Source organism: Coffea arabica, chromosome 6e (genome assembly GCF_036785885.1).
Source record: "Coffea arabica cultivar ET-39 chromosome 6e, Coffea Arabica ET-39 HiFi, whole genome shotgun sequence".
Lineage (NCBI taxonomy): Eukaryota > Viridiplantae > Streptophyta > Magnoliopsida > Gentianales > Rubiaceae > Coffea > Coffea arabica.
In genome coordinates, this window is record NC_092321.1 from 3,605,099 (window position 1) to 3,632,374 (window position 27,276).

At 36.9% G+C, this 27,276-nt stretch overlaps 3 protein-coding genes across 8 annotated transcripts; all 3 read right to left on the bottom strand.

Annotated features, from left to right (window-relative positions):
* Positions 1–1,539: 1,539 nt before the first annotated feature.
* Positions 1,540–12,804, bottom strand: LOC113695380 (uncharacterized). Of its 5 annotated transcripts, none has more exons than XR_011816739.1 (9): positions 12,116–12,804; positions 11,276–11,473; positions 11,018–11,140; positions 9,652–9,689; positions 9,414–9,573; positions 4,531–8,046; positions 4,253–4,362; positions 2,009–4,050; positions 1,540–1,908 (listed from the first exon to the last, which is right to left on the bottom strand). XR_011816739.1 is itself a non-coding variant. In XM_072054525.1 (9 exons), exons 2-9 carry the CDS (start codon positions 12,200–12,202, stop codon positions 3,810–3,812), a joined length of 4,473 nt encoding a protein of 1,490 aa, XP_071910626.1. In that variant the 5' UTR covers positions 12,203–12,294; positions 12,437–12,804; the 3' UTR covers positions 1,540–3,809. The 5 variants fall into 5 exon arrangements, 3 of the variants coding, with proteins under 3 accessions (XP_071910626.1, XP_071910627.1, XP_071910628.1); XR_011816738.1 differs by having other exon boundaries at positions 1,992–4,050; XM_072054525.1 differs by having other exon boundaries at positions 1,540–4,050; positions 12,116–12,294; positions 12,437–12,804.
* A 1,625-nt stretch (positions 12,805–14,429) lies between these two features.
* LOC140003832 (carotene epsilon-monooxygenase, chloroplastic-like) lies at positions 14,430–18,082 on the bottom strand. The gene is made up of 9 exons (XM_072054528.1): positions 17,460–18,082; positions 16,621–16,917; positions 16,336–16,533; positions 15,984–16,085; positions 15,549–15,689; positions 15,352–15,459; positions 15,010–15,092; positions 14,744–14,906; positions 14,430–14,615 (listed from the first exon to the last, which is right to left on the bottom strand). Exons 1-9 carry the CDS (start codon positions 17,949–17,951, stop codon positions 14,562–14,564), a joined length of 1,638 nt encoding a protein of 545 aa, XP_071910629.1. The 5' UTR covers positions 17,952–18,082; the 3' UTR covers positions 14,430–14,561.
* Positions 18,083–24,848: 6,766 nt separating this feature from the next.
* On the bottom strand, positions 24,849–27,032 carry LOC113695215 (probable 2-oxoglutarate-dependent dioxygenase SLC1). Of its 2 annotated transcripts, none has more exons than XM_027214234.2 (5): positions 26,895–27,032; positions 26,431–26,736; positions 26,046–26,293; positions 25,478–25,826; positions 24,849–25,377 (listed from the first exon to the last, which is right to left on the bottom strand). In XM_027214234.2, the coding sequence occupies exons 2-5, from the start codon at positions 26,734–26,736 to the stop codon at positions 25,132–25,134; spliced, it is 1,149 nt and encodes a 382-aa protein (XP_027070035.2). In that variant the 5' UTR covers positions 26,895–27,032; the 3' UTR covers positions 24,849–25,131. The 2 variants fall into 2 exon arrangements, with proteins under 2 accessions (XP_027070035.2, XP_027070034.2); XM_027214233.2 differs by having other exon boundaries at positions 26,431–26,754; positions 26,895–26,968.
* Between the last annotated feature and the right edge of the window lie 244 nt (positions 27,033–27,276).

The window sequence follows — 27,276 nt, forward strand, 5'->3', positions numbered from 1 at the left end:
CTCCCTTAATTTAAAGCTCTGCAGACATGTTCAATGTCTATTTGAATGCTAAGAAAATACTACTAATTTTACTTCCACCTTTACCCTCGAAATTCTGGAAAAACACAAATACAAAAATGTTTTACTGAAGATTTGAGGAAAGGGCAGTCTTGAATTGCTAACCCATAGAGAGAGCACAGTTTTGGTATTTTTTTTTTATAATTAAAAGGCATTTGCACACAGTACCTTTGAAATAAATTTCTATCATTCACATGATTTTCCAACATCATGCCCTATGCCAACGAGAAAAAAAAAAAAAAAGTGCAGTAATTCTGGACTAATATATATCTTTGCATTGCGAATTGTGATAATTAGCAACAACATTCAAACTCTTGTGGGCGACGGAGCTAGTTCATCATATAGATGACCAATCGCTGCGGAGTGGTAAACAGCCAAAGTTCAAATTAGGCCTTAGGGGCTGGTTGAGTTGAGATTGAGCCCATTGCACGTATATATGTACCAACATCAGTATGTGATTGTATCTATTCTTAATTTGTTGGATGGAGGTGTATTTTTGCTAATATTTGTGGTGGTTAACTGGAACTGATGCTGCTATTTATTAATTAGACTTCTCTTTTCAGAAATAAAACGTACCTCTTTATCTCTAGAAAAAAAAAAAAAAAAAAAAACCTTTTTACGTAACGATGATGCACATTAATCGATAACTATTGTTATTGTTCTCGATGAATGTATTTCTTTGGTACCTAATTTATGGCAATGAGACTTTTTAATTAACTGGGAAAAAAAATAAAATTAGCATGTTGCATGGGCCCAAATAAGTAATTAATGAATCATAACTTATGATTACGGCTGATCCCTCGGGGAAGCATCTATAGAAGTCCAGTTGTGAATCTGGAACAAACAAATTAGGTAGAAGCCTGCAGTTTGATGTGATTAGTGTCGAGGACGGGCAAAATAAATAAAGTTGTCAAAATTTGGACATCAACTACTTTTCTGATTTTTTTTGACAAAAAAAAAAAAAAAAAAAAACTACTTTTCTGATTTCTCAATTAGATTACAGGACTACGCGGGAAAAGTTTCAGTAGAAGGAGAAAGCTAAGTACCACATGCATCTTCAAAAAAAATTGCGCTGCCTCGCCTGTAAGTCTTTAACGGTTGGGCCATGCCCACCAATTTAATAAGCTACTTTTAGGCATGCATATGCATATGCGTTAAATTTGCAAGCAAGACGAGTGCTAATTCTGGCCAAATGCCTACCGATTTAATCAAAGTGGCTATGAAGTGCATGGCACTTGTCGAAACATGCATTACCGTCATGAAATTAAGAAAGTAACAACATTTGATTTAGGCATAATCCGCCTAGCCATTGAGATTATCATTTTCCTGCAGCCAAGCATATGACGACTCCAGGTAAGTAAGCACTGATTAAGATACAAAAGCATAGAAGTTGTCTTGTATGATGATATATCGTACTATACTAAAAACAGAAATATAGATCGGCTCTAGGTAAGTACGGATCAAGATACAAAAGGATAGAAGTTACCTTATACGACGATATATCGTACTATATTAAAAACAGAAATATAAGTAAGTACCGATCAAGATGCCAAAGGATAGAAGTTGCCCTATACGAGGGATGACATAAGGTGCTATAAATAACAGAGATCCAGGAGAAAACAACATTGGATTTAAGCATCATCTACCTAGCCCTTGAGATTATTATTTTCCTAATATAGGCGACTCTAGATAAGTACCGATCAACATGCCAAAGGATCGAAGTTGCCCTATGGTGACGACACACCATATCATATCAAGAACAGAAATCACTCTTCTGATGGCAATTTCTCGTCTCTTGTTACTTGTTATTGTGGCAAGTACTGCTCAAGATGCTAAAGGATAGATGTTACCCTGTATGATGATACACCGTACTATATCAATAATAAAAAAAAGAACAAAAACCACTCATCTCTTGTTATTACTCTGAGAATTACTTGGAAGGTGAGCGTACACATATCCGCAGTTGAAGTAAGCTTTCCACAGCTGCTGGCGGGGACCATCGATCACCACCGGAGGAGACGCTCAGCCACCCTTGCCACCCGATTGATCAAACTCAAGCACCAATCCCATCATTGCCATTACACTGGCAAGGGCAGCAGAGAAGCAAAAACGAGTGCACTCCTCACATGTGTGACGACAAGGAGAGGGTTTGATCAAGGAGGGGGGCTGGGGTTTTATAAGGATGTCGTTGGTCATGAGAGCAATAAAAGGGTGAGGTGACTTAAGTAGGGGTGTGACTTTTGGGATGCTAAAGCTAAGCATATCAATACAAAATTAGAAAAGGAGTGAAAAAAGAGGTTTCATATCAGGATCTTCCAAGGCATATGCCATTAGCACCTTCCCAAGTCCAATCCACATCACTCATCACGGTAGTAGTACTACTACTACTCCCGCTTTTGGCTCATCTTTGCTTTTCCTTTTGGTTCTAGATCCTTGTACATGGGTGGGCATCATATGCTCCTCCTTTTCATTGCAGGTTGATGAGTTATTTATTGGACGTTACTTTTGGCTATAGGTTATATAAATCTTGGAGTGATTAGAGAACTTTCACAATTAGACACGAGAAAAAAGAAAATACAAGATGAAATCAGCAAGTAGTTGCAACTTTTGGGCTAAAAACTGAATTCAGTTTTAGGCCTAGTATTTTTCCCGAAAAGAGAAAGAAAAGAAATAGTAGTACATCTAACCTGCAGGGATGTATCATGTATGTGTTCATTTAATCTTTTTTAAGTTTGATACTTGCCACATAATTGTTCTATGCTTGAATTGTAAGCTTGTTTGTGGTCTATATATACGCAAATCTTATCTTACCTACTACAAAGAGGCAGTTTGCAATCCAATTGCAATTGGGATGGGAATTGAATTCAATCGATTGTGCGTTTATTCGATCTAATTAATTGTGATTGGACCCTTCTCTTTGTGGCGATTTTGTTTTGAGTTTATTTTGACCGTGGTGAATGTAGGTTTGTGTGTTGTGTGATGACATATTTGTCCTTCCTGGACAAACAAATACGGATGGATGGAGTCGAGCAAATGCATCATCTCGTTCCCTAAAGGAAAAGAAGACAGAGCGGAATCGGCATCTCGAGCTGAGTTCCACTGAATAATAAGATCTAAGGGCTGCTAAACAAAAGTTGGATATTGCATCTAACAAAAAGGCTGAAACTGGAAATTAGGTCAACTCGAGATGAGATTCGTGGAAAGTTTAGAATCATATTTAAATTTGATTCCAAGCCAGTCAATGTGCTAAGTGCTCCCTGACGTATTATTGCCTTCCATCAATACCACACCTTTCATCCAAACAAAGATTTTCTCCACTTTGCACAAGAGATCCAGAAGCGAATGTTCATATTTGCCCACTTAATAATGGTCTCTTGATTAACTAACGATCCACCAAGTCATCTCTTTTTTAGATTTACTTTCAAAGCAGTAAATAAATTGCTTTAAGCATCAAGAATAACCATACAATACAAGTCACTCGTGCCTCCAAATGAGCAAAGTTTTGATCATTCAACAAGCTGGATGCTGTGATTGTATCGAGTCAGTGATGGCTTAACTATACCGTTATGTACAAAACCCCACTCCCTTTTGATCACTTATTATTCCCAATCCTCCTTTTTCGACTGCTAATTGAGTGCCCCCCGTTACAATTACTTGATCTAAGTATCTATGTATACCTTTCTTGATTAAAAAAAAAATGAAGAATGTACGGCAAAAATAGCTTCATCTGGCCGACTGGGTAACACATGCATTCAAGAGAACCACCTCTTTCCACTTTTGGCTGCCTTTAGCTTCATCACAAGATCCTCCCGCTGGGCTTCCACTTCGGCATATTTCAGGCTCATTTCCAAATACCGCTCGCGAAGGTCTCTTAGCTCCGTCTCTAGTGATGACTTTGTTCGTTCAAATCTCTCTCTTGCCTCTGCTTGACTCTCTGCCAGTGATATCTTCGAGCAGGCCATCGTTTCGCTGCTTAGCTCCTCTGATGAAAAGCTGAAGGTGGTCTCAGCAAGAACGCGAGTTAGAATATTTATGTATTTTGTGTAGAAAAAAGAAAAAAAAAAAAAGGAGCTAATGCTTCATATAGATGGATCAAACAAGACATCTAACGATCCTATTATGGCTATCTACTTCCTTTCTAGATCACTCAAGTTTATATTAAGGGAATTAGTTCTCATGATCTTTGTTTACGAACCTATGCAGCTGAATTTTGTGCATGTTATCCTCATCCAGTGCCTCAGCGAGCTCGTCAGCAACTTCAGCTGGACGAGGACTTCCATCCTTGATACTGCACTTAGCATCGCACTGAACAAACATGATAGAACCAAAAGAAAATGAAGAAGTCAAAACAGGCACTACCTAATTAAAACTCACTCAAAAGATTCCTCTTTGACAACTGAATCCTATAAACTATCTCACAAGTAAAACCTTGATTATTCTGTTATTTTGCAGAAAAATAAGATTATAACTTACCTTTCTGCCACAATTATGTTTCTTCAACACATCCATTTCAAGAGCTTGAACTTTCAGCAAGCATTCTGATTTTTGCTCTTCAAGCTGAGATATAATCTGCTGATACTGCTTGTTTACTTTTCTGACTTCGTTTAGTTCATTTTCCAGATCGGCATTCTGCGCAGACAAGGTCTCTTTTGAAAGTAAAGCACCCTCCATTTGGAGTAGCTTTTCTTCCAGGGCAATTGCCTTTTGTTTGCAGTCCTCATAGTCAGTCATTGCCTTTTCTAAGCTCAAAACTTTTTCAACACAGGAATTTTTCTCAGCCTTCAGACTCTCATAATCCCCAGATACTGTCTGATATGAGGCTTCTAGTTTTTCCTTCTCAAACCTGCACTCTTCAACCTTGCTCTTCAAAACTGAGACTTCATCCTGCAGGTCTGCTACTCTTTGAAAATGAACTTTTAGGTTGGCACTCTCCTCTCGGAGTTGTTGGTTTTCATAGTCAGAAAGAGTAAGCTTCAATTCAATGTTGTTCAGAGCTGTCTTAAGCTTTTCTTCAGTTGTCCTGCGACTTGCTAATTGCTTTAACAATTTTTCATGGTCAGCAATTGGTATTACATGACTCTTTTCGGAAGCAGAAAGCTCAGTCCTCAAGCTTTCTGCCTTCAACTCAAATTCTACATGTAGATTATTAAGCTCACGCTCGCTCAATTCTAATTTCGAGTTAACTTCTTGAAGAGCAAATTCCAATTTTCTTTTATCAGCATTCAGACTGGCAATTTCAAGAGAAGCCTCAGACTCTGCTTTCTCCTTTTCCTCATGAGCTACAGAAATTTGGGTCATCAGGCTTTCCACCTCCTTCTGGAGGTTCTTCACTTCAGATGACATCTCAAAATGCATCTGATTTGACAAAGTCTCCTGCAGAACAAGTTTTTCCTTTTCATTTCTGCATTCCTGAATAATGGCCTCCAGTTCAGAATTCAGACTTTTCTCTTTCAAGGTAAATGCTTCCAGTGTGGAATTAAGATTTTCTTCTAGAGCTTCAACCTTTCTAGTGCAATCAGAGAAACATTTTTCAGAATTCTCTAATCGTGTCGCCATCTGCTCACTATGTTCATGCAATTCTAGTTCCTTCTTCTTCAGTTCTTTATTCAATTTCTGAAGAATCTTGCGCTCTTCGCCAAGTCTGAGAATGGATGCTTGTAAGTCCTGATTTTCTGCCCTAAGACATTCACAGTGTCTTTGAGATTCCAACAGTTGATCCTGTTTATCTTGTATATTTTGGTTGAAACTGACATTATGGGCCTCCATCTCAATCTCCAATCTTCTGATCTGATTTTGCAGGTTCATTGCAAGGGACTTGGAGTCCTTTAGTTCCAATCGACAAGACTGCTGCTCATCTCCCAATTGCGTCATTTGAACATCCATAACTGATATTCTTTCTTGTAATTGCAATTTTTCATCTTCCAATAGTATGATTTTCTTCTCTAAGTTGCGTTTTTCCAGTTCTAACTCTGCTGATTTTCTTTCAAGAATTTCCTTTGCAGAGACATGGGAATCCAATCTGCTACTGAGCACTGCAAAATCATATTGTAGATCATCCAAGCATTTGGATGTGACTTCATGTTCCCTCTCAATTGTTTCATTGTTCATTTCCAGCTGGACCTTTTCTGTTTGAAGATCAGCAACTTGAATTTCTAATTCCCTTTGACGTTGGATGTGAAAATTAGTTTGCCCTTCCTTACTCAACAAATCAGCTTGTAGCTTATCCATCTCAGATCTCTTTTGAGATAATTCCTTCAGCAAACTTTGACAATCAGCTTCTAGTTCTGCCTTTGAAATCTCATGCTGTTGAACCTTCAGGATCATATCTTCCACACTTTTGTGAGCTTCAGTAATAGCATCATTTCTCTTTTGGATCTCAATTTCACCACATCTAATGGTCTGCTCAAACTCAGCAATCCTATCTTCCAAGATGTTGTTCAGCTCAGAGAAATAGTTGAGTATTGATTCAGTGAATACCTTTGAGTTGGATGAATCTTTCTTGCTCAAATTAGCCACATCATCAAGAATAAATTTGCACTTCTCACTTGCATGAGGAGAAACATTAGGCAATGGCTTCATTAGACAGTGAAAAGCCAATTCCAGTTGTTTCAGTAATTCACAGAATAGTCCAGAAGATTCAAACGCAGCCCATTGCTCCTGGTCATTCGTCTTTGACTTGAGCTCTGGATCATACATCTGCGGTTCAGTGTCACTCACATCAGATTGCATGCTAACAGATTTCGCTGGCAGCTCACTAGATGTTGAACTGAAAGATCCACATTTTCCAATGTGTATATTCTCCGACTCCTTAATCTTCAACAAAAGCTCCAAGTTCTCCTCAGTAAGCTCATTGCAATCGCTCTCTAGCTCATGCACTTTCTCTCTCAAGGATTCAATCTCTTTAATAAGATCAGAATCACTTCCACTATTCTTTTCCATATCCTCCAAGAGTCTTCCTCTGACAGACTTCATCACTTTTGCTTGTAAATTGGTTATTTCTTCATCCTTAACACTCAACTGATATTTGTATACTCTCTCCATATCTAAAAGGGACTGGCCATTCAAGCTCCGTTGAGTTTCTAGCTCATTAACTTTTTCTTCCAAGGCTTTCTCAAGACGCTGAACATCTATTTCCAACATCTTTTCTGATTCCTGAAGTTGTTGAAATTGGAGCAGTAAGTTCCTATTCTCCCCCAAATTTTGTTCAACAGAACTTTCACTATCAGCAGACTTCAAGTGTAGAGCAGAGAGATTCTCTATCTCAATTTTCTGCTGTTCTATGGTAGGTTCCAGCTCTTGGAGAATAGAAACAAGCTCGATGTTTGATTCTTGACTTCTTTTTAGTTGCAGAGATAGATTGGCATTAGATTGTTGATGATACTTTAGCTCACTTTCCAATTCCTCTTGAATTTGAGTTTGACCTTCAGATTGAAGAACTGAATCCTCTAAAGCTCTCTGTTTGAGAGTTGATTCCTCCAGCATTACATTCAACTGTTCAATTTCTTTCTTGAGGCCACTATGCTCTGCATATGCTGCTGAAAGCTCCATTACTAAATCAGACTGCTTTTTTGACTGACCTAAGAATTCTTTTCTCAACATATCCAGATCAAGCATCAATTTCCTGGCATTTCTCTCCCACATTTTAGCTTCTACTCGGAGTTCCTCAATAGTACCTTCTGCTGCTTCCAGAAGATCTTTAGATCCAGTGTTTCTTGGAGATGCGTTGCCAGACTCTTTTCCACTACTGTGCAAATCCATTTTTGAATTCATTACCCCTGAGTTACAAGATGATTGGCTTGAAAAAGAAGAATCATCAACAGGATAGTTATCATGAGCTGAACTACTCTTCGAGCTAGCTCCAATGTGTCTCTGATGAGTGGTGTATCCATTGCTTTGTAATTTGTGCATTGGATTAAAAGGGTCTCTTCTTTTCGAACCCTCTGCATAGTTCGCATTGTGATTTGAATTCACTCCTGAATAATTTTGATCCTGCAGTGAGGTAAAAAGGAAATCCAGGTCACAGATTAATGACAATTTATTTTGTAGGCACTAGACTCACAGTGATAAGTGACATGCAAAACCCTCTACCAGAATTGTATTGACAAATCAATTTGGAGAGTAAACAATCACCATTTGCACCGTAAGCTGCTAATACTTGTACCGAGTGATCATAGAAGAAAATTTATAATTCATTTCAATCAAGCTTTGCTCCTATGATTCTAGAAGTTTTTCTCAGATTCAAGGAGATGATTCAGTTCTAGCCAATTGAGAGAAAACTAAAATTCTATCTCCGCTACTGCTAATAGTATTCGTGCATTTCTTTTGGAGAATGGAAGTTAGACTAGGGATGTAATCGAGTCGAGTTGAACTCGAGTATGGCAAGAAGGATGCTCGAGCGAGTAGCATTATTGGAACTCGAGCTCGAGCTCGATGATTGCTCATAAAACTCGAGCTTGACTCGCATTGGCTCGAGTCAATACGAGCCTTATGAGCTCGAGTCAATTCAGAAATTTTCATTTTCTTGACAATTTTTGAGTGAAAAGACATTATTGCCCTTTAAAAATTTTCATACGATTTGAAACATTTCGTAAATTCAACCACTTTTTTAAGCATAAGGGTAATTTCATAATAATAATATATTAAAGAATTAAAATTAAAAAGCTCGATAAGGTTCGACGAGCTTTCGAACATTGCATCTGGATACTCGAACTCGACTTGTTCGGCTTATCGAGCTATTCGAACTCGAACTCGGTCAACCCAAGTCCGAGTCAAATTTTTGACCGAGCTGCTCGCGAGCAGTTCGGTTCAATTATAGCCTTAAGTCGAGCAGCTCGATTCAATTACAGCCCTAAGTCAAACTTTGTATTTTTGGAATTCTATTACTATTAAAATTTTTAATTTCCATAAAAAGGCAAAACTTGAGTAAACAACACAAAAAGAGTCAATATGAGAGTATTATACGTTTGCTGGACAATAATTTAACCCTTTAGGTTAAGATGAAACTTTAGCACTGTGATGAATTAGAACCTAGATGGTAACGTTCTTATGAATTTCCCACGTAAGTCGCAGCATGTCCTTTTCGGTGGATGAAATCTTGTCCACTTTTAGAATTGTTTTTTGTACATATCTTTGCCCTCTTTCTGAGGAGAACAGAATAAGCTCTCAAGCAGATCAAGACCTAAATTTCCAAAGACGCATTCTTAAGCTTGCTTTGTTGCACCAAGATGATTCTCTTTTAGCTCACTTTTTCTAACATTTCAAGAACCAAGGATTTCATTAATTCAGGCGACTTGTGATTCTAAACTTCTTTTTTTAAGCAAAGAAAGCTTCAGTAATGAAAACAGTTTAATGCAGACCTTGTGATTTTCATGATGAGAGCTGACATCCAGATCTTGACTTGAAGATACTTTACTACTGCGAACAAGTGAATTATCAGCTGTCTCTGACGTGCTGGAAAGAGCTTGAAAATCTACATCTTCATTTTGCCTCTTGAAATTAGAGTTTGGACTCCCATGCCTGGATAATTTGCAGAAAGCATTAGTTGAACACAGAAATAGTGTAGAAGAGCATTCAATGTCACGAGAGACTACAAACCTGATATTTGGTCTTGGAGTTAGGCACTGAATTTTGACCTGTAAAATTCAAAAAGCATTCTGTTCTCAGAACCAAAATGGCACAGCAAATCACCTTTCTGTTGTGGAGCTCTGAACCTAGAAGATACCCAACCACCCAACCACCTGATCTAAAGTAAAGAAGCTAAAATTGATCTTAGTGGAAAGAGAATTAAATATTTACCAAAGAAAAAATGTCCTCTCAAGAAGAAATCATTTTATGTATTAAACAGAAAGGACCGAACCAAATTCACATTTAATAGAATAAGCAGCATTATGTAACTGAGTCACGACCCCAATATATGCCACATAGATGCCTTGATGCATCAAATTGATAGCAAGAAAATGCTACTCGTGGCTGGTCTCATGTGCCTCACTATAGTCTTATTTATGCAAACACTACAATTTTGAGTATTCTACAATATCCTTAAACATCTTTGCTCCTCCGCTCCATCGTCTTAATTCCAGAAGTGCAAAAACAACAAAACCTAGTTGCACTCATCAGACAGTGGTCTATTGGAGAAACAGCACGTAAATACTGAAACTTCAAAAACCTTTCCAAGATGACTTACTGATTCACATTTAATTATGTCAATTAGCTAATAAAGTCTAATGAATTTGAAGGTGGTGGCATTTGGTAAAGGGCAGCAACAACATCCTAAAGATTGATTCACTCTAGCCACCAAATGTAGAGAGAAACAAAGAGCGAGAGAGAGAGAGAGAGAGAGGCTGGAGAGAGAACATGCAGTTTTCTGCTGATAGAGTATCAAAGACTAACAAAAGATTTCAGACATGAGCCCATCTTGGACCAATAATGCTGGAGACTCAAGTCCAACAGCCAGTAAATGGCAATCTGATTTCCCATTTGTTGCCCAGAAGCTGAAGATCTAAACCGTTGTCTCTGAACCACATTCTTTTGCAATTGTCTATCAGGTAAACTAAAATAGATATGTTGTCATTTGAAATTCCCAAGGTTAATAACAGGATAAGTTTTATAATTCTGTAAGTATTTTCAGGGATCTTTAATTCGATTTTTCCTATAAAAGTCTACTACCAATTACATATAGATGTAATGATGTCAAAGCAAATCCAATCCTGATAAGCTTAGCTGTGGCTACTGCTCTTCTATTCAGTTACGATGTAGCAGTCTATATGGAAACCTGAGTCTAGGATTTTATTTATCCTGGATTTACAAATTAATGATGGATGACTTGCCCAGATAATTAACAAAGAGCCTAATATAACATATACTACTTAAGAACGTGTACAACTCCTTTAAAAAGAATGAGTGTGCTTATGGGACAGAACAAAAATTTCAATATAACTACAGAAGACGCCTGTTAAGGTACCTGTAATAAGGTCTCAAAGTTGCATTTTCTCAATGGCAATATAACTGCAGAAGACGCCTTTGAACTCGTGTGGCAGGACACATTGATGGTTGCTTCTCCGAGAATGCCAGCTCTAGATGACCCCTAGAGTAAAGCAGCAAAATGAACATGACGTGGATCCTATCAGATTAGCACATCTTTGCAAATTTAGAAGAAGTTAAGGCTGGATAGACATAGCCTTCTCGAATAATCCAAGACACAGAAAGCATTTAGCCTAACCATGGAGACAACAAGCTTGAAGAGGCACTCTTCGGGCTCTTTTGAAGAATCATCTTTCGTTATCCAGACAGATTCAAGAAGAGTCTCTGTCCATTGACAATTTCCATTTCGCACTAATGCTTTCCCCAACCTTGCAACTGTCTTACCAGATTCCACAGAGGTCATCGAGAGAAAAAGCCTGTCCCATCCTTTTGGTACCTATTGTGTGCATTCAAAAATGAGAATGAAGTTACCAATGACTGAAAGAAACCTGCAAGCCAGCTGATCGAGTGATGTTAAACACATTAGAGTCATTTATGGAACCAAGGAGGTGAGAGCACAAGGATCACATTAAAGTCACCGCTCAAACATTAATTACCGCTTTTTGTTTTGAAAAATCACATTTCATCCTCATCCCTTTAGGCTTTAATCAACAATCAGAAGAATGAGTTTTCCACTAGTGCAGCATCTGGATCCATCAGTTAATTGAGTAGCAAGCATTTAAAGAAAACAATTAAGTGGCCCAAAATCTTTATTCTATCAAGATTGCCATTCGCAGTATGTATGATCAAATTGCTCCTCTGTGACCTTTGAGGATCCTAAAACAATAGTTAAAATGCAACTATGAAGTTTCGTAGCCAGAAAGTGATAATCAGAGTGTTTTGATGGAAAAGCAAGCGATGCCCTGACACCAAGAAAGTCGTCCTATTCCAATTTCCAAGAATAATGCATCAAGGGATCAGAGATATTACCATCAACTCAGACCGAGTAAAGAAAAGCAACTCTTCGCACTCTTCTGAAAGAGCAAAAAGTAGAAAACCATCGGAAAGTCAGAGGGATCAAACAAGTGGGATATTGTACCTGAAGTGCTTGGAAATTGGAGAATTTAAAATCAACCCTTTCTCCTGATTTTGATGGCCTGTGGTTTTGTCTCTGTGACTTGAACATTCTCCCTCTCTTTCTCCTGCCCAGTTGGCGGTTGCTCACTTTCTCCTCTTCTCGTCACAACTCACAATGCAGTGAGTATTGTAGCAACAGACCTTGAAATATGATCGAGACAAGCAGGCACAAGGGAATGCAAAGTTGAGGGACAGAGTAGAAACGCGATTGAGTGACAGAAACAAAGCAAAGAGAAAGACAAACAAGAGAAGAAAGGAAAGAAAGAAGAGGGAGGGTTGTTACACTTGTTAGCTAGCTGGTCATTGTTCTCAACTTCTCATGGGGTGTGACATTATTTTCTGTGTACTTCTTGTTTGGCTTTCCAGTTTCCATACGATCAACTGCTGTCATGTGGTACTATACTGGTTAGTGTCCGCAAACAGATACGCGCACAAAGAGGAGAGAGAGAGAGAGAATGTGTCGTGCACTCAATTCGAAGGTCCAAACTGGCTCATCAAATCAGATCTACGCCCACTCCTCCCCGCAGACTCATTCATTCCTAGGCGTTACAGGTTAATTAGGGGAGCAGAAGCCGAAGTCCAGCACATAATGCGACTTTTACAGTTTCTTGTTTAATTTTGGATTTGTCCTTAGTTCGATTGTATTTTTGCAGTTCAAGAGGGGAAGGTACGAGGGGTACAATGAGCAGACAAATACCAACTTCGTTGAAAGCCAGAACAAGGATGTTTTTTTGTCTTTAGCAAAAAGAGAAAAACCGAAAAAAAAAAACAAGAAGTTGCTTTTTTATATTTAGCACATAGGACTATTCTTGTTCTTTTTTTTTTTTTTTTTTGTCATCTCAGGCGTTTTACAGTTTATACCGAAACCATTGACTTGTAGGTACTAATCAACGCAAGTTGGCTATTAGGTAAATCATAAAGTGCAGATCTAATTGTAGATTTAGGGTTCAAATCTCGGCATCTACTTTAAAATCTAAAGAATAACGCATCCCTTCTTGATCCAATTAAGTCCTCTCCTAATGTAGGAGTTGACGATTGGCAAAAATAATTAACTTGTATAAGGAATAATGCTTTAACTTGTACAAAGTACAGCGCATCCCTCCTTGACCCAACTGAGTTTTTCCCTAGTATAGGAGCTGACTATTGGCAAAAAAATTAACTTGTAGGTACTAAAATTTCCGATTTTTAGTTTTTGCTTCAATTTTTAAAAAATTGGTTTTTCCTACCAATTAGTCATAAGGAAATTTTGGAATTTTTGTATATATATATATATATACTATAGCGATTTAATGTATATAAAATTATAAAATAATTGAAAAATGTAAAAGTTCTTCTTTAAAAATTGTTTGGCAGGCAAGTTTTTTGCCAAGTTTATCTGTTACAAGTTTTTTAAAAATTTTAGCTACAGTAATTTCAAAAAATTTCTCAAAGTTTTTAAAATATACATTTCAAAATATTCAAAAATTTACACATTTCAAAAAATTTTTAAAAAACTTTTACAGTAAATTATAGTAAAATTTTAGATAAACACCCAAAAAAACTCACTTGCTAAACGGGCCTTTCAATTGGAACAAGGCCGAACTCACAATGCTTGCCCCCTCCGTTTACAAAGAGACTAAAAGGACTATTATACTAGCTTTTATATTATCCTATACATATGGGAACAACAAGTGATGAATTTATGTAGTATTTGCCTATTAGGACAACGTGCACCGATGTTAACTAGGATCGAAAATTAACTAACATATTGGACCACATTTTTTTACAAGTATCCTTTATTTTTTGGATGCTTTATTTTTTTATCTGAACCTGCAAGCTTAGGAAGTAAGAAATTCAATGCGTAAATGAAGAGACTTTTGACTTTCTTTAGAAGAGAAGATGTGTCTAGTTAATTTGAGTGGTAGAGATGAACTACTGATCATTAATGATGAAGGTTGATGGCTACGTGTCCGAAATCCTAGGAGAACAGCTAGTCATCAACTTTTGCCGGAATTTTTAATCTGGCCGCCCAAACTGACACATAACCATCAGCAGCCATGGGGGGGACACGTGTCACAAACACATATTTGTGAAAATTTGTTCGTCGTCATGGATTGCTTATGAATTTTGTATGCTTTTTTTTTGGTCAAAATTTTTGTATGCTTCTTTCGAGTTGTCAAAATAAGCTTGGTTACCGGTTAGCCAGGTTGTTTGCCTTATCACGTTTCCGAGGAAGGGTAACATCATCAACTGCGATGGATGATGCCAAAAAAAAGTCTACTAGAAAGCAAAAAAACTTGAGAAAAATTTGATAGAATATAATATTGAGTGGGCAGAGTGCAATCAAGAAGGTTCAGGAAACAAAAAAGCTTGTAAACAAGGGGAAATGACATGACTGATATCCGTTAATGACAAGACACCCAAGAGAATTAGACAAATGCAGGCGTATTTGAAAGTCTTTGGCTCACTTTCATGTACAAGCCCTGCAGAAAAGAAGAACATTTATTATTATTGTTTAGAACGAACGAACATAATAATCTTAACTCAATTCAGACAGAGAGCAGAGTGTAAGCAGAAGAGTGTAAGTTGGGAGGATGAAAGATTTACTTACATTGGTTGTGTGTATGGTGGCTCCCGTTGTCATGCTAATATTTTGATCTGGGATCAACTCGAAGTTCAGGTGCTGCAGGATGACTGCGAGAGCAACAATCGCTTCCAGCAGTGCAAATTGATCCCCGACGCACTTCCGAGGTCCTCCACTGAATGGGATAAATCTGGCACAAAATATTTCCAAAACCATCATCATCATCATCCAAGCACTTCTCTATGGGCCATTAAGCCTAAAATTGAAAGTGCTCCCAGATGATTGGATGGTACCTAAAATCAGTATTTGTTTCATTAGGAACTGGGCCTTCCAATTCAAATCTTTCGGGCACAAAATCTTCTGCTCTTTCCCACACCTTTTTACACACAGCAGAAACAAAATGTTAATCCATTCTGAAATGCTTCCTTGTGAGTAGGTCAGCAAAGATGTGATGATTATTAACATTACTAATGTATTTTTACAACCATTGGGCGGAATATAGTGTATTTCCTGCACCAAATCTCAGAATAGATCAAGTCGTTACCTCACAGTAAGTTAGGCTACAGAAGATAAAAATATATATAACTATACCGGAGGATATGAAGAACCCAATGACCTAAATAACCAAGCCTTACCTGCGGAGAGTGATGGATATTGTACACCGAGATCATAATATCTTGACCAGTATTAACCTTGTAATCCCCAGGAAGCACGTCAGGAACCTGAGCTCTTCTTAACAGGACCTAACAGAATTTATAATATAGAGGTCATCAAGCAAAGGTAGTGTTGGCTTGCCACTGATTCAAGTTGAGAAAAGCGGTAAAGAACCTACTGGAGGATGAGGATACAAACGCATTGACTCATTTATGCACCGTGTCAAGAACTTGAGATTTTTAACATCTTCAAATGTAGGAGCTCGACCTCGTAAAATTTCGTCCACTTCTTCCTGTGCCTTCCTCAAAGAGGATGGTGACTGCAAAAGAAGAAAAGTGCATATTCATTCATATAAAAAGAAGCGAATGTTCACATTCTTTGAACCCAATAAAAATAAGAACTGGAAATAATGGATGCTTTCCGAGATCTTTTTAGCCTTTAAAAACCAGACAGAGCTTACAAAATGGTAAAACCAGCCATATAACTTGAAAAGAAATTTATTCACTTCCATAGTTCACATTTTCAGTCTATTGCTCGAACTGAAAAACTTTTAGAATGTGAGGGAGTTGGTAAGGCAGATCAAAAGGAAGATGCATGATAATAACAATAATACCTTACTTAGCAGGTAAGATGTCCAAGTCAGTACGGAACCAGTAGTTTCATGTCCAGCAACCAACATTGAAAGAAGATCATCTCGTAGCTGAGCCCTGGAAACCTAAAACAAATAACTCAACCTCACTCTTAGGTAAAAGAAGAAAATCGTTGGAAAGCAAAATTATGTCCCTTATAGTAAGCACATCTTCAAGACGAGACTCTGCAAGAAGTAAGAAACATGAACGAGATATAAACTCCTAGACCCAAAAATACTTGTCATTTCAAATTCTTATAGAAAACATAAACTTTCTAAATCAGAGTCAATGAAATGGCCCTATGAGTCTTGGTTAGAGATCAATACTAAAACAAACCTCCTCCCTGCTTGCAAGCAAAAAGCGAAGGATGCTTGGATCTGAATCATTCACGTATTCCTCCTCAGTTAACCTTTCACCCTCAGCTTCTACAATCTCTTTACACTTAGTAATCAGCTCTTCAACTGTTTTCCTGATCAATGTGACTGCCCTTTCAGCTTTTATTTGTCTCGGGACAATTTTACATAAAGCTGCAATCTGGAATGCCAATTAACATAGGTCAATTATATCATCCTATTAACTCTACAATAAAAAGACACAACAAGAAAACACCAGACAACCAACCTTCCAATAAGGTAATATATCAGTCGAACGCAGCTCTGCTTCTTTCAGTGCTGTATAAACTGCATCAATAACTGGACTATCAGCAGTAAGGGAATCAAAATTATAGTTGAACAAAGCCATTCCTATAACATCAAGAGTTAGTTGAGAGAACTTTTCCTCCATATTAACACCAGTTCCAGTGACTGCATTAGCTCTAAGCTTCTCTACCAATCTCTCTGCACATCTGCAAAAGACCCGATCAACTATTACTGACAAGTATGTCTTGTGAAGTGATGGAACCACAGCCCTGCGCCTCGCCTATAACAAATTGCATTTAATCTCAAAAAAAATATTAACATTTGTTGGCCATGCCAAATGAGAACAATAATCAGCATCAATTCCCCCAACATCATCATAATCAACTTGAAAAATGCCAAATTTCAACACGACAAATGCCCGCGGACCAGATTACTGCTTCAAGTCAGCCAATTGCATGGTATGAAAATCAATCTTATAATGATTAAAATCAAGCTTGAACCAGACAAGCCATTATTTCTCATCAAAGACATGAGAAATTAAATCTCAATTCTCAAGCATGCAAAGCAGAACAAAGAATGTTTCTCACACTCCTCAACATACTATACACAAAAACAAACACAGATCACACAGTCTGGAAATCCCCACTGCAAAAGTAGCTATTACCTATAAAATTACAGCCATACAACATAATACTCACAAACAAATTTGATACAATTACTGACAATGATGACAAAAAATCACAATTTAGCTCATTCATCCCAAAAAAGTACATGAAAAAAGAGAAGGGGGGGGGGGGGACAGAAAAAGCTAAAGGTTTTTACCGTCCACAAAGGGCCTTCAGCAATGGCAAAGCCAGAACCAAACAAGAACTCAGACACCTCAGAAACAAGACCCTTAGCATATTTGCCGTAATTCCTCAAGACGTGCTTGGCGATAGCAGGGTCACTGACCACCACAAAATTCCTAGGCCCTGCAGCCAGGCGATAAATGGGGCCATACTGATTCATCAATTTGTAGAGGGGAAGGAAGAGTGCACCGCCCAAAAGTTCAGAAACATCCTCAAGCTTAGCACTGGCAACGGGAATGTTGGAATCGTCATTTTGGCCCAAAGTCAAGGACATTGTTAGATTAGTTAACCAGTCTGGACTAACCCATGACGTGGGCTTAGTAGAGGAGGATGTTTTCTTGTCTATAGAAGATCTAATAACGCGAGGCGACGAGTATGACTGTATGCAGGATGGACTTTTTGGGCGGCTGTGGAGGAGATAATGAGTGGCCGGGGTAGTGAGGAGAGAAAGAGAAGAAGAAGGCATGATTCTTTCTTCCTTCCTTCCCTCTCGCTCCACTCTTCAGCTATCTGTTCGAGTGTTTGGTTCATATGGTCCTTGACTTCTCTCTCTGCGGATAATGGGTTTGGCAATCTCCAGACTGTTCTGGCTCCTGGGAAGAGAAAACGCGCTCGTCTTCACGATAAGGCGTAAGCAGAGTACCAGACAAAATTGATGATGAAAATGACCGGTACCCATTAAAAAAATACTATAATGCTTTTTAGTTTTTAGTCAGCAGCACTTTACTAAAGCATAAAGCTGAAAATTTCTCCCAAATAAACATATTAAAACTTGTTTTGAAATAATACCCAAATTCTTTGTTTGGATAGGGTATTATTTGAAATAATTACTGTAGTACTTTTTATGATGTGATGTATGTGAGATAAAAAGGTAATTGAGAAAATAAAAAACTGTATTGAAAATTGTAACGGTGATGTCAGCAAATATATTTGACCAAATAATCTGCTGTCCAAACAAACCTGTTTCAGGTTGATGAATTTCATGAATAATTAAAATTCACCCATATCGTTCTAATTGTTTAAATTAGTTAAGAGGTATTTAAACTTATAATTTATTAATTATAAATACACTTTAAATGCAAAAAAAAATAGTGATTTACAAATCCAAACACCTTCTAACTAATCTAAACAAATGAATTTTAAAATTTTCATCAAATCCCTCAATCCAAGCATTGCTCTGCAATCTTTCTGAGCATTAGAAAGAAATTGATGGATTATAGTTCCTTATTCCACGCCAAAACTATAAGGAAAAATATGAGAAAGGGGCAAATTTGGACTTTGGCTCCTTTCATCCAGTTGCAATAATTTTTTAAGAAAACTCATATTACGTTTGCATAAGCATAAATTTTGTCCTTGTACACAAACTCGAGATAAAATACAACAAACTATATAAGAATTACGCCAATTGAATGCAAATAAATTTGTCCCGAACCCTAGAGAATAATATCAAGTTATTCATGCAAAAAAATATATATTTTCTTATATATCTAGAAAAAAAAAGGAGATGAAAATGTTAGAATTGAATCTATGTTTCATACTTTAAAAAACTACTTAAATCATTCATCCAAAAAAAAAAATACAATATTTTTTTTTGATGTATTTGGAAAAAGATAATATGAAAATGTGCCTAGGAGAGGAGGACGAATGTGACTAATTGTCTTGCTTCTTAGTGAATATAGATAGGTCCATATGATACATTGGGCCTATGTGGGCTGCGTGGCTTGTGGCTGCCACAGATGTCTTCGGGCCTGAGGCGATGTTCTTCATTACTCCACAACTTTTCGTTAATAAACCGAGACTGCGCAAGTTTCGAACTTTTCTCTCGCAAGTGCAAACGCACCATTTTAATTTTAAGTTGTTTTTCTTTTATTTTACTCCAACATTATACATACAGTTTCCCACTTCGTGCCATAATATTTTCGGGTCCATAAATGATTTTCCTTTACACATGGCCGGACAATTACTTGTCAGTTCCATCTTATAAACGATGAAAAAGGGAAGCAAAAATTTAGCAAGACGAATTAATATCAAAATAAACATCAATCAATTTCATAAGTAAACTTAGAAAATGAGCTATAATTCTCAAGTTAGAAAGATATTTCATTAATTCAAGAAAATAAATTGAGTTTGTTTCGATAAAAATGTTTATGCATTATGTGGGACTAAACTAGGTATTAACAAATTTAGGACCGTTCATGGTCATGGTGTGCATTTTATTAAAGGGTTATTATCACTTTACCCCATTAACGTATGGTGCTACTATCAATTTTCTCCTTAACGTTATCTTTTAGTCACTTTACCCCCAAGACTAACGGTCAAATTTAACGGAATTTGTTAATTAAAGTAAAAAAACATGTTTAACCATTAAATTTGTTATCACTTTACCCCCATAAAATATAGTTTCATTATCAATTTACCCCCTAGAGTTATTTTTTAGCTAATTTATCATATCATTAAACCAACTTAGCAAGTTAAAAAACTTTAGAAGAAAATAGCCTCCTATTTGCATAATAAAAATAATAAAAAATTTAGAGTGACTTTTCTCATTTTTAGTATCAAGAAAAAAAGTCAAAGTATTAATTTCTTTCTTCTTGACAATTTTATTAATATTAAAAAAAATAGAAAGATGGAGAGGGGGAGTGGGAGGGGAGGGGAAGAGAGAGAGAGAGAAAGAGCTCAATTCTTTTTTAAAAAATTACAAATAAAAAATAATTAAATACTTTTATTATTTTAAAATTATTTCACTTTTTTGTTTACCACAAAATTTCAATTCTAATCTCGACATCCTTAAAGTTATATGATAATGTTAGACTTTTATTTATTTTCTTTTTTTGTAAAATCTAATTTTTTATTTCCTTCTTTCCTATCTATTTTTCTTTTCCAGTATTAATAAATGTGAAAAAAAATTTGAGAAAATCCTTTTATTTTTATGTTTTTCGATCTTTTAAAGTGAAAAAAAAAAAGAATAACCATTCCAACTTTTTTATTTTTAATTATATATAAAAAAAGGTAAACATATTTAAAAAAATTTTACCATACTAGTTAGATTAACGATGAGATAAAATATCTAGAAAATAATGTTAGAAACTAAAGTGATTGTATTATTATAATCTAAACAAATAAAGTGATAATAACAACGTAGTAATGCTATAAAATAAAAGGGTATTTTTGTTCAAAATTTCTTAACATGTTGAGTTGAATTACTTATGAGAGAAAAGTGACTAAAAGATAATGTTATGGGGTAAACTGATAGTAGTAATATAGTTTAAGAGAGTAAAGTGATAATAACCCATTATTAAATTGAACAAGGCACACACATTTACTCCTCAAAACAATTGCTTGTAAACAGAAGCAGGGTTTTTGAGTTCTTTTAAAATATGATATCCTTATACTATATAAGATTGAGTTTTGATCAAAGAATAGGTTGAATTTCAACCGCATAGGTGGGGGTTTTTTGGAAATGTGTAATGTTGTGTATTAGTTTAAAAGTTTTAGGTACAATTTAACGAGGCATGTATTTGGGTATGTTTACTGAAATGATCCCATTTTAATACATTTAAAATTGTCATTACAAACCATCTGAGTATTGATGGAATGTGTAATGAGTGCTCATAGAATTATTGGTAGTTAAGGGATATTCTGATAATTACACCAGCACACAAGCATATATGGGTTGTACAAAATGCAAAAAGCATTATTCTCTGTAGAGGTATTTTGGTCAAAGGTAAGTAGAGAGAAAATGGTGAAGCCTAACATACAATATAGTAATACTTTTGCCAATGTTGGTTGCCCATAATGCCCTTTCAAATAATGAGCTTAATGGTTTAAATTTGACATAAGAGTGATAAAGCTTTGTTGGAGAGAGCTTTAATGGAGGGTACTTGAAAAATCACTTCTGTAACCGATGAATAGTATAACTGCAACAAGTGAAGCTTCATTTGCGATCAATACAAATATTATTGCAATACTTTTGAGCTACCATAACCAATTAATAGTGTAACCGAAGCAAGTGAAGCATCATTTGCAGTCACTACAAGTGTTATTGCAATACATTTGAGCTGCTGCCCATAATGGAAATTCTATACATATTAAAGAATCTTGACTCACATATATGTGGTCTGTTTTCTCTTTTGTTTAGAAAGGTATAGTCACTTCATGCGAGACTAAGGCTACGTTCGCACCACACTCAACTAGTAAGCAAGGCTGGAATCCTATGTCGTTATGCATAACTCCTGGGATTGTCCGCGTGTTCTTAGTACCTGCAATTACCTATTTTTATCGCGTTGCCTAGCTGTAAGATAGCATTTTTTTCATAGATTCGGTTGCCCTCTGTAATTTGACTGGGTTGGTTATAATTTTATAGGTTTGGAGCAACAACAAGAAAAAGCTCTCGGTGGGGATTATGGAATAAGGTTAGTTTTATGTGTTGTTCTGCCTTTCTGTATTATCACCGACCTTTAATTTGATACTGTTTTATTGTAACACTGTGTGAATTGATTGATTATATCGTTTATTGTTGATTTGGGTGTGAAGTGTTCACTTCACTTACTACTAAATGTGTTCCTTATTTTATATTATATGAGAACAAATTTTTATGTTGTATTACATGCCCGAAATTGCTATAAAGTTAATGACAACTTAATCTATAATGAGAAGAAGCAATTTGGGACTTGCATTCACTTATCTGTCAAATGCAAGTTCGTCAAAGGTACCGGTTAAACATAAGACCACATCAAAATGGATTAGCAGTGCTACAAGCGTACACAATAATAGAGCACTTGAGAGATCTCCAAGAACTCAACTCCCGAAGAGCTCGCTGTCATATCAAAGTACACAACTAACTATGCAACCACATCAATATCCTGGAATTCTGGCAGTGCAATAAGCGCAGCTGAAGTAGCAGAAAAATCAGACTTTATCTCTCAAGGAACGGCAATAGATGTCGCAATAATAGAAATGGAGATAAGGAAAAGAGTCGGCCCAACCAATTTGGACACCTCATCTTCTACAAAGTCCAGTGAAGAAACCAGTGGTGCAACACCTGCACAGCAAAATGACGAAACCACCAAGAAGCAACACAACTGAGTACTTAAGGCTGCCTATTAAAGTATCTAAATTAGTCTACTACTATTACTATCACTAAATAAGGGACTGCATGGTGCCAGGATTATAGCTATTACTATATTTGTTTTCAACAATCTTTGCTTTATGGACTATTACTACTGTTCTCGTTTGACTACTTCATGGATTTTTTTTTTTTTTTTGCAATAGTAAGTGCTTCTCATTATTTGATGGCTATTTCTTCTCACAATGTACTATTGCTTGTTCAACCAAAAAACCTCCTTTCCCACAAGCACTCCCTCTAGTGTTTAAACAATATACACAAATATCAAAACTTGTAAAAATTAGAAGGAAATGAATGTCTTAGTTTATATCTATTTTCGAAAAAGTCGCATGTCGTTTAAAGTAAGAATTTTTTTTGACGCGTTAGCAGTTAGTGGAGGCAATTGCGTTCATTTCACTTAAATATGCATCAACTCTATTAAAATCATATGCATATGCGTGCGTGAACACGAATAGCTCGATTGAAAATTGAAACCAAGCACTTTTTAACTTTTTTAGAAAGCATTTTTTTTTTTGGGAAAAATGGGAGAGTTGACTGCGGTGTTTTGAGCCATTTTTAAAGAAAACTAGTAGAAACTATGAATGCACACATTTAGCATCGTTTTCTAATGGGCTCTTGAATTTGGCACGCCTATTTACTATCCAAATGCATATCTCTTTGTCTGCTGAAAAGTTTGCTTTTGCTTCTACTTGATGGGTTTCAGTTTTGGCAAGTTAAAACTCTGAGCAGCCAGAATAATACTAATAATAAAAGCATCACAATTTCTATAGACAAAACATATACACGTACCATAAATTTAATCAATTTCTAGGTCGATGTAGCAAAGCCATGCGGGAATTGATAGAACATATTCTTTCAGATTGCTACTGCAAAATCCATAACTGGCCATTTTTCTGTTTGAATAATTGCTGACAGCAGACAAGAACATAAATTTAGGTCGGTATATCTGGCCATTCTCATTTATATGCAATCCTTGATTCCTTGCTTCTTCCTCCTGCTTAGGTAGAGGAAGATGCAAAATATTCCAATACTTGGCTATTTTTCTTTTAGCCGATCCCTCCTGGCGCCAAAAAAAAAAAAAAAAAGTGTCAAGACTCAAGACTTGAGAGGCTGCAGACTTGGTAGTCGGATAGAGGTGTGAGTTGACTAAGTTATGAGAAAAAAATAGTAAAGTAAGAGTTGACCACAAAGTCAAGATTGGGCATCAGAAGCTGCTGAGTCCTGAGTGTGATAGGAAATTTGAAACGAGCAACGATACAATACAACACATTAACATCCGGTCCCCAATTACAGACGCAGACGACTGCTACTTCTCCGTGTAAGTAACGCTGGGAACGAAGAGAACTTTAAAACTTTATCCACGTTCTGCCTTCGAAAGGGACGCAAGACGAGTCGAATTGATGGAATTAATCCAGCAAAAAGGAAAGAAAAAAAAAATAAACAAACAAGAAAGTTTGATAATATGAATTTCGAGTTTCATTCCCTCCTATCTATAATATGAGAGGATTGCTTCTCTAAGAAATTATAGAAGAATTACCCGTTCGCCTGTGATTATTCTGTTTTTAAAGCAGGAAGGCAAACTTAAAAATTGACTTGACAATTTCTAAGCCTCGTAATGCCTTGTGCTCTTCATGTCTAAACGTGAAGAAACAGAGAACTTTATAGAAAAGAGTAGAAATTGCGGGGATGTGAGGGCCAAGGCATTATTATTACTTATTATTTATGTACATGAAACATCATCTCAAGGCAGCTAAGTGAAGGGTTAATTAACAATTAATTGCATCAATTTCCATTGGGTAGACGTTGCATTAATAAAAGGCATGAATGTCAACTCTGATTTTCTATGAATTAATGTGGCGTACTGTGTCTGACGTTGGAGACTGAAATGCTTTGATAAGAACCCTATGCGCAGTAGTATTCAATTCATGAGAGCTTTTGAGGTTTAGTAGCTAATTTTAGCTCTGTATCTCTCCACCTTTGCTAGGCTTTTCAAGAAACATTAATTTTTAACAAAAATTCATTAAATGCTGATAAATTCTTGCGTGATTTCCATGTGAAAATTCGATCGTGTTTGTTCGACGCAACAAAATTAGTTTGACAGCCAGCCAACCCTACGAAGACTAAATATCCAAAGAGCTGCACAAGGTTAGGTTATCGATGCTGGAGATGATCCCCTTATATTATGACCCAGTAAAATGGGAGATGCGAAGTTACGACGGGTGATTCATGGACAGATGATTTGTTAGGAATAGCATATAGCCTTATACATAATTTTTTTTTTTAAAAAAAACAACAACAACAACGCTCTCGAGTCTCGACTACAAGTTTTTTTTTTTTTTTTTAAATAAAAAAAAGCTCTAAAATCCTGCCCTATATCTAAATTCTTGGAACCCTGGTTGTCGAGAGATGTACTCCACTCCACGAGCTAAACAGTAGCAGTCTCTGAATAACTGATGGCCCAAAAAGTCAAATACAGAGTCGATCTCGTCATCAGTTTTAATTTCCTGGACTGATGGATGATTCAAGTCAATTTCCTGGACTCCAGGACACCCTTCTCTTGGTAGTCGCAGGATTTTATGTGATGAAGAAAAGCAGCAATATCAGTGTCCCTGTAACGCCTTGGATTTGTTTGATTTATAAGCTTCTCCGCCGGGCGCACCGCGGATTGGGATGGAAGACTATGAAGAGAAGCCACTGAAATTCGAGACATGCTGGAGTTTACAACTACTCTATGCAGTACGCTCTTGTATCTGCCGTTGCTGAAGATCTGAAACAGTTGTACGTCACTGTTAATTCGCAACAAATCGGAGTCTGATAGAGAACCAGGATGGGAATTAATCGAGAAGTATGCAAGTAAAAGAGCATACCTCAAGTTGATCTCCAACATTGACAACGAAGGAGCCGGGGATTGGTTCAACGGCGAGCCATCTCCCTTGATGCTTTATTTGAAGCCCTGCAACTTCATCCTGGAGAAGAAGCGTTAGGATTCCAAAGTCAGAATGGGATCTTAGTCCAAATGTCAAATCGGGTTCCGGACACGGAGGGTAAAAATTGAGGAACATTTGCTGGCTTCCATCTTTTAGTTCACTCAAGATTTGGTCATCCGTATCAGCTGTCGTGTTCTTCGTGGTTGTTAGCCCGAGGCTCTCCAAAATTGCTTCTAATATCATCAGATATAAGAATTTGGTTTCTTTAGCGTAGGTAACCGCCAATCCCCTGTTTATCCATAAAATATTCGATTAATTTTGGATTAGAATAATGTTTCATTGCTGTACTACAAAAAAAAAAAAAAAAAAAAAAATTTGTTTGTTTAATCAAGCCATTCCAATCAAATGAATTTGAGTAGGTCAAGCGACTTCTTTGTTTGGTCCTTCATGCATTCGGGCAGAAGTTAAATGTATTGCCATACAGCTCAGTTTCTTTGTTGGCTCTAACCTTAAGTCCATGGGAGAAGAAGGCCAGTGAGAAAGGACATCTTCTAGAGGGTTGCAGACTAATTTCAAGAAATCCCTCCAACAGAAGACGCTATCTTTTAGCTGATTGAAGCTGGTGCCATATCGAACGGGCTTGCTCATATCTGCTGACATATATTTCTCTCTTTCTGCTGAAGGAAGCTCGAAGAACCTCTTGGTCACGTCCATCATATTGCTGATTACCTCGTTCGGAATGCCGTGATTCACAACCTGCATTAAACGATCATAGTGAAAAAGAATGTCACGATCTTCTTACATTGATGATCTGCAGAGTTATTTGGACGTCCAATGCAAGGTTAATTAGTTGCTGATGAATCTCATGAATGTTAAAACTTCTTATTACAGACCTGGAAAAACCCGTAATTTTCACAAGCGCTGGCGAGAGACCTAACGACTTGAGAACGTCTAGGTCCGTGCAATCCTGACAAATCAATGACTGGAAGCTGAAGACTGCCATCGGTCGTATGAGTTTTCCAGTGTGTCTGATTTGGACGTTCCGAAACTGGCAGTATGTACTTGAGGGGAACCCTCCTGATGCCAATTTCATACAGGTGTTTTACTCCTTTTTGGTATTGGCTTTCAACAGGATGTTCGTTCGTGATGCTCATCATGCTCTGCGGTGATGCCGGTGTTGCTACTAATGCAGGAGACATCTACTAAACAAAAAGCATCTGAATCATACATGCAGGTAATCATGTTACATGCAGATCGTCAGAAATTAACAAATCATTTAAAAAAAATTAAAATTAAAAAAAAAAGGGAGAGTGGAGGAGGGCAGGGGATCTGTTCTGTTCAGAGCAGGTTATCTTACCTAGCTCGCTCTCAATTTGGAGCAACCTGAGATGAGGGAGAGGGAGAATAAATGAGGTGAGAAGTTGGGAACAAAGAAAGAAGATTGGTGTTATGTATATATAGGCGGGATCGAAGACAAGAACAGTATCCAGTTTTAAGAAACCAGCTTCGGATGTTGAATCCAAGTGCTGGTTTTTTACAAAGAAAGCGTTGACATTTACGCTTGGCAAGTACTAAAATACAAGGTAGGGACAATGTCCGGCCTCCATTACAAGCAGAATTATTCTTGAATTTCAACTGAAATCTGAATTGTCAACTTTCCCAGGACCTACATCGTCTCTTCCCCTTCCTCCTTTTGGCCCTTTTCTGTTTTATGGCTGACTTTTTGCTAATAAGCCTGA

Coding starts and splice junctions, on each gene's coding strand:
- LOC113695380 (XM_072054525.1), bottom strand. CDS start 12,202: ATGTTCAAGTCACAGAGACAAAACCACAGGCCATCAAAATCAGGAGAA. Junction 9,574..9,651: donor ACTCCAAGACCAAATATCAG/GTTTGTAGTCTC, acceptor CAAATTATCCAG/GCATGGGAGTCCAAACTCTA. Junction 8,047..9,413: donor CTCATCATGAAAATCACAAG/GTCTGCATTAAA, acceptor ACCTCACTGCAG/GATCAAAATTATTCAGGAGT.
- LOC140003832 (XM_072054528.1), bottom strand. CDS start 17,951: ATGCCTTCTTCTTCTCTTTCTCTCCTCACTACCCCGGCCACTCATTAT. Junction 16,086..16,335: donor TGCTTGCAAGCAGGGAGGAG/GTTTGTTTTAGT, acceptor TATTTGTTTTAG/GTTTCCAGGGCTCAGCTACG. Junction 15,690..15,983: donor CATCTTACCTGCTAAGTAAG/GTATTATTGTTA, acceptor CTTCTTTTGCAG/TCACCATCCTCTTTGAGGAA.
- LOC113695215 (XM_027214234.2), bottom strand. CDS start 26,736: ATGTCTCCTGCATTAGTAGCAACACCGGCATCACCGCAGAGCATGATG. Junction 26,294..26,430: donor AAAATTACGGGTTTTTCCAG/GTCTGTAATAAG, acceptor CGTTTAATGCAG/GTTGTGAATCACGGCATTCC. Junction 25,378..25,477: donor ATGTTGGAGATCAACTTGAG/GTATGCTCTTTT, acceptor CAACTGTTTCAG/ATCTTCAGCAACGGCAGATA.